This window comes from Heptranchias perlo, unplaced genomic scaffold (assembly GCF_035084215.1).
Source record: "Heptranchias perlo isolate sHepPer1 unplaced genomic scaffold, sHepPer1.hap1 HAP1_SCAFFOLD_180, whole genome shotgun sequence".
NCBI classification, from domain to species: domain Eukaryota; kingdom Metazoa; phylum Chordata; class Chondrichthyes; order Hexanchiformes; family Hexanchidae; genus Heptranchias; species Heptranchias perlo.
The window spans coordinates 406,086-417,337 of NW_027139077.1; the positions used below are offsets into that span (position 1 = coordinate 406,086).

Here is an 11,252-nt window from a genome sequence, read left to right on the forward strand (position 1 = left end):
TGTAACCTCCTCCAGCCCTACACCCCTCCCCATCTCTGTAACCCCCTCCAGCCCTACACCCCTCCCTATCTCTGTAACCCCCTCCAGCCCTACACCCCTCCCTATCTCTGTAACCCCCTCCAGCCCGATACCCCTCCCTATCTCTGTAACCCTCTCCAGCCCTACACCCCTCCCTATCTCTGTAACCCTCTCCAGCCCTACACCCCTCCCTATCTCTGTAACCTCCTCCAGCCCTACACCCCTCCCTATCTCTGTAACCCCCTCCAGCCCTACACCCCTCCCTATCTCTGTAACCTCCTCCAGCCCCACACCCCTCCCTATCTCTGTAACCTCCTCCAGCCCAACAACCCTCCGAGATCTCTGCACTCCTCCAATTCTGGCCTCTTGTCCATCTCCCAATTCCTTCACCCCACCATTGGCGGCCGTGCCTTCAGCTGTCTAGACCCTGAGCTCTGGAATTCCCTCCTGAAACCTCTCCGTCTCTCCCCCTCTCTCTCCTCCTTTAAGACCCTCCTTAAAACCTACCTCTTTGACCAAGATTTTGGTCTCCTCTCCTAATATCTCCTTCTTTGGCTCGGTGTCAATTTTTGTCTGATTTATGCTCCTGTGAAGCACCTTGGGACGTTTTACTACGTTAAAGGCGCTATATAAATGCAGGTAGTTGTTGTTGTGAGTGGAAAGAAACCCTGAAAATGCAGGAGGGAAAGGCTGAGCCCAGACATTATCCCGTCTCCTTTTCACACACGTTTATCGACCCGCGAACCAAATCGAACTGAAGGTGGACTCTGGGCACGAGGTCAGCGGGAGGTCGAAGGGTGAACGGGCAGAGAACGGGCCGTGTATTAACAAGCAAACGACAGTCAGTCCTGCTTCTGTCCACAGCCCCACTCCTCAATGCTGACCCACAGGGTAATAAACCCAGCAACAAAGGATCATCACTCCTTTAAAGTGGAAACCTGGCCCGGTTTAAAGATGAAAGGAATCTTACAACACCAGGTTATAGTCCAACTGTTTTATTTGAAAATCACAAGCTTTTGGAGGCTTTCTCCTTCGTCAGGTGAGTGTGGGATTCCATGGAAGGTTACCGCATTTATAGTCAGAGAACAATACCTGGTGATTACAGATAATCTTTCCAACTGCCCGTTGTCAAGGCAATCAAAGCGTTCAGACAGAGAGATGTTACCTACAGGACCACCAAATATACAAACGGCCAGAACAAAAGACAGACAGAGAGAGAGAAACATCCAAAAGGAAGAGAAAGACAGAGAATAACCCGTTGTAAGAAAAACAGATAACTTTTTTTCCTGCTGGTGGGGTTACGTGTAGCGTGACATGAACCCAAGATCCCGGTTGAGGCCGTCCTCATGGGTGCGGAACTTGGCTATCAATTTCTGCTCGACGATTTTGCGTTGTCGTGTGTCTCGAAGGCCGCCTGGCAGTTGGAAAGATTATCTGTTGTCAATGGTGACCCCCAGGATGTTGATGGTGGGGGATTCGGTGATGGTAATGCCGTTGAATGTCAAGGGGAGGTGGTTAGTCTCTCTCTTGTTGGAGATGGTCATTGCCTGGCACTTGTCTGGCACGAATGTTACTTGCCACTTATCAGCCCAAGCCTGTATGTTGTCCAGGTCTTGCTGCATGCGGGCACGGACTGCTCGGACTGAAACACGGGCACACTGGACAGTGCACACTCGGGGTTTAATGGGTCAAATTATGAGGACAGGTTGCATAAACCAGGCTTGTATTCCCTCGAGTTTAGAAGATTGAGGGAGATCTGATCGAGGTGTTTAAAATGATAAAGGGAATCGATAGGGTAGATAGAGAGAAACTATTTCCTCTGGTGGGAGAGTCCAGAACAAGGGGGAATAATCTTAAAATTAGAGCTCGGCCGTTCAGGGGTGATGTCAGGAAGCATTTCTTCACACAAAGGGGAGTGGAAATCTGGAACTCTCTCCCCCAAAAGGCTGTCGATGCTGGGGGTCAACTGGAGCTTTCAAGACTGAGATCGATAGATTTTTGTTGGGTATCGAGGGATACGGAGCAAAGGAGGGTGAATGGGGTTAAGATACAGATCAGCCATGATCCAACTGAATGGCGGAACAGGCTCGAGGGGCTGAATGGCCTCCTGCTGTTCCGATGTTCCCGACAGTGTTTGCTTCACTCACCAATACTCCCCTCCCCTCTCCTCACACTGTCCCCTCAGTATTTCAATCAAACCTCAACCATGTTTTGTTCTCTGGAGAAGCAACTTTACATCAATTATTAACAGACTTTCCGGGGAGAGAAGGTGAGCGATATAATCAGTAACAAGGCCATGGATTCAGTTGGTCAGCTGACATTGAACATCATGTCCTGGAGATGCTGAAATATTGATCGTAACCCCTTCATTCTGCTGTCGAGAGACTTTGGTAAAATTAGTGACATTGCAGGAAGTGGAGCCCAGAATGTGAGTCAGACTGGGTGAAACCGCGGCCTTTTATATAAATATAGCCCATTATCTGAACTCGAACCTGAGCTCCCACACTTTAGAGAAACACGTCCATCATTGGCTCTTTGTTCAGTCTGATTTTACAGCTCACAGGAAAAGATCAAAAAAATGTAGAGATTTAAAAACCTGGGCCCCGATATTAAAGGGCCTCTCGGCCCCCAGACTGGAGTCACATATGGGCCCAGACCGGGTAAGGACGGCAGGTTTCCTTCCCTCAAGGACATTAATGAACCAGTTGGGTTTTCACGACAATCCGACAGTTTCATGGTCACTTTTACTGAGACCAGATTTTTATTTCCAGATTTTTAAAACTGAACTCAAATTCTCAAACTGTCCGGGTGGGATTTGAAGTTACATTCTCTGATTCCTCGTCCTGTAACAGAACCTCGACACCACTGGATCCAAACATTACATCACCACAACAACAACCTGCATTTATATAGCGCCTTTAATGGAGTAAAACTTCCCAAAGCCCTTCACAGGAGCGATTATCAAACAAAAATTGACACCGAGTCACAGAAAGAGATATTAGGACAGGCGACCAAAAGCTTGGTCAAAGAGGTAAGTTTTAAGGAGCGTCTTAAAGGAGGAGAGAGAGGTGGAGAGACAGAGAGGTCGAGGGAGGGAATTCCAGAGCTCAGGGCCCAGGCAGCTGAAGGCACGGCCGCCAATGGGGGAGTGAAGAAAATTGGGGATGGGCAAAAGGCCAGAATTGGAGGAGCGCAGAGATCTCGGAGAGTTGTAGGGTTGGGGGAGGTTACAGAGATCTTGGAGGGTTGTAGGATTGGGGGAGGTTACAGAGATCTCGGAGGGTTGTAGGGTTGGGGGAGGTGACAGAGATCTCGGAGGGTTGTAGGGTTGGGGGAGGTTACAGAGATCTCGGAGGGTTGTAGGGTTGGGGGAGGTTACAGAGATCTCGGAGGGTTGTAGGGTTGGGGGAGGTTACAGAGATCTCGGAGGGTTGTAGGGTTGGGGGAGGTTACAGAGATCTCGGAGGGTTGTAGGGTTGGGGGGAGGTTACAGAGATCTCGGAGGGTTGTAGGTTTGGGGGAGGTTACAGAGATCTCGGAGGGTTGTAGGGTTGACGAGGTTACAGAGATCTCGGAGGGTTGTAGGGTTGACGAGGTTACAGAGATCTCGGGGTGTTGTCGGGTTGGGGGAGGTTACAGAGATCTCGGAGGGTTGTAGGGTTGACGAGGTTACAGAGATCTCGGAGGGTTGTAGGGTTGACGAGGTTACAGAGATAGGGAGGGGAGAGGCCATGGAGGGATTTGAACACGAGGATGAGAATTTTAAAATCTGCAGCATCTGTGCAGGAATTGCTGTCTTTGCACCAACACTACAGCCAGAGTCTGAATCCATTCTCACCCTGCAGTCTTTCCGTCTCACTCACCCACTCACATTGAATACTGAATCAGAGAACAGAATCAGAGAACAGAAGTTCAGGAGAGGGAACAGATTGGGAGAGAAGGAGCGAGGACACGAGTAAAAAACACAGTTACAGAATAAAAAATATACAAACTACGAGATACCGGCCGAACAACAAGGCTCCGTTTCTCAGGCGTAAACCGGCCAACTAAGGTCCCAATATGGCGGCAGGAAGTTAATATTTATCCTCAACCAATCATTAAAACAGATTATCGGGTCATTTATCACATTGCTGTTTGTGGGATCTTGCTGTGCGCAAATTGGCTGCCGCGTTTCCTACATTACAACAGTGACTACACTTCAAAAAAAGTCCTTCATTGGCTGTGAAGAAAGAAAGAATGAACTTGCATTTCTATAGCACCTTTCACATCCTCAGGACGTCCCAAATCGCTTTACAGCCAATGAGGTACTTTTTGAATTGTAGTCACTGTTGTAATGAGATAAATGACCAGATCATCTGTTTTTGATGTTGGTTGAGGGATAAATATTGGCCAGGACACGGGGGAGAACTCCCCCACTCCTCCTCGAAATAGTAACTCTGGGATCGTTCACGTCCACCCGAGAGGGCAGATGGGACCTCGGTTTAACGTCTCATCCAAAAGACGGCACCTGTGACAGTGCAGCACTCCCTCAGTACTGACCCTCCGACAGTGCAGAACTCCCTCAGTACTGACCCTCTGACAGTGCGGCGCTCCCTCAGTACTGACCCTTCGACAGTGCAGCACTCCCTCAGTACTGACACTCTGACAGTGCGGCGCTCCCTCAGTACTGACCCTTCGACAGTGCAGCACTCCCTCAGTACTGACCCTCTGACAGTGCGGCGCTCCCTCAGTACTGACCCTTCGACAGTGCAGCACTCCCTCAGTACTGACCCTCTGACAGTGCGGCGCTCCCTCAGTACTGACCCTTCGACAGTGCAGCACTCCCTCAGTACTGACCCTCTGACAGTGCAGCGCTCCCTCAGTACTGACCCTTCGACAGTGCAGCGCTCCCTCAGTACTGACCCTTCGACAGTGCAGCGCTCCCTCAGTACTGACCCTCTGACAGTGCGGCGCTCCCTCAGTACTGAGCCTTCGACAGTGCAGCGCTCCCTCAGTACTGACCCTTCGACAGTGCAGCGCTCCCTCAGTACTGACCCTCTGACAGTGCGGCGCTCCCTCAGTACTGACCCTCCGACAGTGCAGTACTCCCTCAGGACTGACCCTCCGACAGTGCGGTGCTCCCTCAGTACCGACCCTCCGAAAGTGCGGCGCTCCCTCAGTACCGACCCTCCAACAGTGCGGCGCTCCCTCAGTACCGACCCTCCGACACTCCCTCGGTACTGACCCTCCGACAGTGCAGCACTCCCTCAGTACTGGGAGTGTCAGCCTCGATGATGTGCTTGAGTATTTGGAATGGGACTTGAACCCATGACCTTTTGATTGAGAGGGAAGAGTGCTCCCCACTGAGTCACCTTTAAAACACTGAGGGACAACCCGAGGTGTGTGAATCTCACACAGTGACACCCAGTCCGGTCTCACTGGGTCCGGGCAGTGTTTCACACACAGTGACACCCGGTCCGGTCTCACTGGGCCCGGACAGTGTTTCACACACTGTGACACCCGGTCCGGTCTCACTGGGTCCAGGCAGTGTTTCACACACAGTGACACCCGGTCCGGTCTCACTGGGTCCGGACAGTGTTTCACACACAGTGACACCCGGTCCGGTCTCACTGGGTCCGGGCAGTGTTTCACACACAGTGACACCCGGTCCGGTCTCACTGGGTCCGGACAGTGTTTCACACACAGTGACACCCGGTCCGGTCTCACTGGGCCCGGGCAGTGTTTCACACACAGTGACACCCGGTCCGGTCTCACTGGGCCCGGGCAGTGTTTCACACACAGTGACACCCGGTCCGGTCTCACTGGGCCCGGGCAGTGTTTCACACACAGTGACACCCGGTCCGGTCTCACTGGGTCCGGGCAGTGTTTCACACACAGTGACACCCGGTCCGGTCTCACTGGGTCCGGACAGTGTTTCACACACAGTGACACCCGGTCCGGTCTCACTGGGTCCGGACAGTGTTTCACACACAGTGACACCCGGTCCGGTCTCACTGGGCCCGGACAGTGTTTCACACACAGTGACACCCGGTCCGGTCTCACTGAGTCCGGGCAGTGTTTCACACACAGTGACACCCGGTCCGGTCTCACTGGGTCCGGGCAGTGTTTCACACACAGTGACACCCGATCCGGTCTCACTGGGCCCGGACAGTGTTTCACACACAGTGACACCCGGTCCGGTCTCACTGGGTCCGGGCAGTGTTTCACACACAGTGACACCCGGTCCGGTCTCACTGGGTCCGGACAGTGTTTCACACACAGTGACACCCGGTCCGGTCTCACTGGGTCCGGGCAGTGTTTCACACACAGTGACACCCGGTCCGGTCTCACTGGGCCCGGGCAGTGTTTCACACACAGTGACACCCGGTCCGGTCTCACTGGGTCCGGGCAGTGTTTCACACACAGTGACACCCGGTCCGGTCTCACTGGGTCCGGGCAGTGTTTCACACACAGTGACACCCGGTCCGGTCTCACTGGGTCCGGGCAGTGTTTCACACACAGTGACACCCGGTCCGGTCTCACTGGGTCCGGACAGTGTTTCACACACAGTGACACCCGGTCCGGTCTCACTGGGCCCGGACAGTGTTTCACACACAGTGACACCCGGTCCGGTCTCACTGGGCCCGGACAGTGTTTCACACACAGTGACACCCGGTCCGGTCTCACTGGGCCCGGACAGTGTTTCACACACAGTGACACCCGGTCCGGTCTCACTGGGTCCGGACAGTGTTTCACACACAGTGACACCCGGTCCGGTCTCACTGGGTCCGGACAGTGTTTCACACACAGTGACACCCGGTCCGGTCTCACTGGGTCCGGGCAGTGTTTCACACACAGTGACACCCGGTCCGGTCTCACTGGGTCCGGACAGTGTTTCACACACAGTGACACCCGGTCCGGTCTCACTGGGTCCGGACAGTGTTTCACACACAGTGACACCCGGTCCGGTCTCACTGGGTCCGGGCAGTGTTTCACACACAGTGACACCCGGTCCGGTCTCACTGGGTCCGGGCAGTGTTTCACACACAGTGACACCCGGTCCGGTCTCACTGGGCCCGGGCAGTGTTTCACACACAGTGACACCCGGTCCGGTCTCACTGGGTCCGGGCAGTGTTTCACACACAGTGACACCCGGTCCGGTCTCACTGGGTCCGGACAGTGTTTCACACACAGTGACACCCGGTCCGGTCTCACTGGGCCCGGACAGTGTTTCACACACAGTGACACCCGGTCCGGTCTCACTGGGCCCGGACAGTGTTTCACACACAGTGACACCCGGTCCGGTCTCACTGGGCCCGGACAGTGTTTCACACACAGTGACACCCGGTCCGGTCTCACTGGGCCCGGGCAGTGTTTCACACACAGTGACACCCGGTCCGGTCTCACTGGGCCCGGGCAGTGTTTCACACACAGTGACACCCGGTCCGGTCTCACTGGGCCCGGGCAGTGTTTCACACACAGTGACACCCGGTCCGGTCTCACTGGGTCCGGGCAGTGTTTCACACACAGTGACACCCGGTCCGGTCTCACTGGGCCCGGACAGTGTTTCACACACAGTGACACCCGGTCCGGTCTCACTGGGTCCGGGCAGTGTTTCACACACAGTGACACCCAGTCCGGTCTCACTGGGTCCGGGCAGTGTTTCACACACAGAGACACGCGGTCCGGTCTCACTGGGCCCGGACAGTGTTTCACACACAGTGACACCCGGCCCGGTCTCACTGGGTCCGGGCAGTGTTTCACACACAGTGACACCCGGTCCGGTCTCACTGGGTCCGGGCAGTGTTTCACACACAGTGACACCCGGTCCGGTCTCACTGGGTCCGGACAGTGTTTCACACACAGTGACACCCGGTCCGGTCTCACTGGGTCCGGGCAGTGTTTCACACACAGTGACACCCGGTCCGGTCTCACTGGGCCCGGGCAGTGTTTCACACACAGTGACACCCGGTCCGGTCTCACTGGGTCCGGACAGTGTTTCACACACAGTGACACCCGGTCCGGTCTCACTGGGTCCGGGCAGTGTTTCACACACAGTGACACCCGGTCCGGTCTCACTGGGCCCGGGCAGTGTTTCACACACAGTGACACCCGGTCCGGTCTCACTGGGTCCGGGCAGTGTTTCACACACAGTGACACCCGGTCCGGTCTCACTGGGCCCGGGCAGTGTTTCACACACAGTGACACCCGGTCCGGTCTCACTGGGTCCGGACACTGTTTCACACACAGTGACACCCGGTCCGGTCTCACTGGGCCCGGACAGTGTTTCACACACAGTGACACCCGGTCCGGTCTCACTGGGTCCGGGCAGTGTTTCACACACAGTGACACCCGGTCCGGTCTCACTGGGCCCGGACAGTGTTTCACACACAGCTCCTACAGTGGAATATGGGACTGGTGTAAGATTTACCTCAAAGAGTCGTATTATTGTTGGAACAGATTACTAATTGACCTGGAGAATAATTCCCTCTGATAAACTACATGTTCTGCAATAAATTACACAGTTTTAATTATTGGTGAAACATATGACGGATTATTAATTCAGGAGTTTTCCCTCTAACAATGATGAAGGAACCAGTTGTCCTGAGGAGATGATTAACTCAACGAGAGGATAATTAATATTTAGAAACAGCCCTGAATTTACATCTCAATGACTTCATTACAGGACAGTTTACATCGTACGGAAACCCAATCAGATCAGATTGTCAGACTCGGGGAGATTACAGCAAAGCCAATCGGGATCGAGTCTGTTGCCTTTTGGGCTAAATTGGATCTTCAGAAAATGACAAGTCTCCCAGCAGCCCCAGAGAGACAGAACATTATAATAAATCAGTGGTGTCCAGAAATATAATTGGACATATTCCCCCACTGGAGATATTGGACAGTGTTCAGAGACACAATTGGACATATTCACCTGCTCAGGGCCATAAATATAAGATCGTCACTAATAAATCCAATAGGGAATTCAGGAGAAACTTCTTCACCCAGAGAGTGGTGAGAATGTGGAACTCACTCCCACAAGGAGAGGTTGAGGTGAATAGTGCAGATGGATTTAAGGGGAAGCTGGATAAACACAGGAGGGAGAAAGGAATAGAAGGATATGCTGATAGGGTGAGATGAAGGAGGGAGGGAGGAGGCTCGTGTGGAGCATAAACACCAGTATAGACCAGTTGGGCCGAATGGCCTGTTTCTGTGCTGTACATTCTCTGTAATTCTATGTAATGACTCACTTTGATAAAGGCCATTCAGTGACCGTCCATTCCCAGCGTGACACACAACAGAGACTGGGTGTGAAAGGCTTCTACTCACCAGCGTGCAGTACATCTCCGGGGTCTCTCCACACGTACTGTTGGGGGGATCCAACCTCACCCTCAGGAACCTGCTGACCAGCTCCGCCTCGGGCTGGCAGGCCATGTAATCCCAACTCCTCCCCTGGTCCCAGTGAATCTGAGTCTTACACAGGTCGTAGTGACCCCAGGACGGGAAGTGCTGTGTGGAGACAGACAGGGCTGTCCAAAGGGCCTGAAGGGGCAACAAACCGGACAGACGCATCGTTCCGAATGGACCCTCGCTCAGAGAGGGGGTGATCTCAGTCTGTCTGGGGGTGATTCAGGGGGGTCTCCGCTCCGAATGGACCCTCGCTCAGAGAGGGGGTGATCTCGGACTGTCTGGGGGTGATTCAGGGGGGTCTCCGCTCCAACTGGACCCTCGCTCAGAGAGGGGGTGATCTCGGTCCGTCTGGGGGTGATTCAGGGGGGTCTCCACTCTGAGGTCTGGTGTGAACGTTCTGTGACGATCCGACTTTGACTGGACACTGATTCCAGATGTTTTTCCCCAGCGGTGTTTGCAGATATTCCAGATGTTGGGGTTCCAGCTGTTTTTCTCAGCTGTGTTTGCGAATGTGTCAGGTGTTAGGATTCCAGCTGTTTTTCCACAACAGTGTTTGCAGATGTGCAGGTGTTATGGTTCCAGCTGTTTTCCCCGGCTGTGTTTGCAGATGTTCCAGGTGTTTGAATTCCAGCTGTTTTCCCCCCAGCTGTTCTCTGTGTCAGACAGTTGTCCTTATTCACTGATCAGTCAGTACTGGGACCCAATGAGATGACTGTGTCCTGACAAGACTCTCTCTCCCATTGATCATCTCCTCCTTCTGACATCAGCTCCCTGTTGGGAGAGAAATAAAATCAATGGATTTTGGACCAGGTTCTGCTCCTGACCTTCGAGCCCAATCCTCAGACTCACACTGCCCATTAACAGCCAATCCCCGCACTCTGACTAATCCAATCCGAGTGCCTGGATTTGAGACTTTATCTCGATTTCGATGAGATGAAGATTTCAACTCAACTCCCAGGATTCTGATCGAGATAAAAATAAATCTTGTGATGGGATTTTCCCGTTAAATCTCGGCCTCTATTGAAAAGCTCACTGATTAAATAGAACACACTGGAGTTTGAGGGATTAAGGATATTATTCATTATCTGATTATAAACGCACTGATTTACTGCAACATTCAGAAATTACAGACAATCAAAAGATCCTTTCAGACAACACCAGATCTAGACTCTGGATCCCTGATCATCAGGACCACACTGCCCAGAATCAATCGTTACCGCCTTTTATTAGTTTTAATATAAACCAATAACTGCAGACACTGAGAACCAGTGAGTGTGACGGAGCCGGGTCACCTATTGGCTGGAGTGAGGATTAAAGTGAAACAGCTTTGTTTAATTTTAAAATGTGAGAGTCTCCAGCCCTTCAATTCAATGACAAGGAATCGAGGTTCCCACTCAAACACTTTCTATTGGCTCTCTCTGTGGAGGACTTTGTTTGAGCAGCTTTGGGACTTTCACATCCTCAGGACGTCCCAAATTGTTTACAGCCAATGAAATACTTTATTGAAGTGTAGTCACTGCTGTAATGTAGGAAACGCGGCAGCCAATTTGCGCAGAGCAAGATCCCACAAACAGTAATGAGATAAATGACCAGATAATCTGTTTTTTCACAATGTTGGTTGAGGGATAAATATTGGCCAGGACACCGGGAAGAATTCCCATGCTCTTCTTAAAAATAGTGCCATGGAATCATCGATATCAACCTGAGAGGGCAGACGGGGTCTCGGTTTAACATCTCATCCGAAAAACGGCACCTCCAACAGTGCAGCACTCCCTCAGTACTGACCCTCCAACTGTGCAGCACTCCCTCAGTGCTGACCCTCCAACTGTGCAGCACTCCCTCAG

At 52.7% G+C, this 11,252-nt stretch overlaps 1 protein-coding gene across 4 annotated transcripts in view; it reads right to left on the reverse strand.

The window, feature by feature from the left end:
- LOC137309790 (netrin-G1-like) overlaps positions 1-9,901 on the reverse strand; it is a 53,572-nt gene extending 43,671 nt beyond the window's left edge. For all 4 annotated transcript variants that reach the window (XM_067977820.1, XM_067977819.1, XM_067977818.1 and 1 more), the window contains exon 1: positions 9,328-9,901. In XM_067977820.1, coding sequence (XP_067833921.1) covers positions 9,328-9,570 — 243 coding nt within the window. In that variant the 5' untranslated portion in view covers positions 9,571-9,901. The remainder of the gene's footprint in view (positions 1-9,327) is intronic.
- Between the last annotated feature and the right edge of the window lie 1,351 nt (positions 9,902-11,252).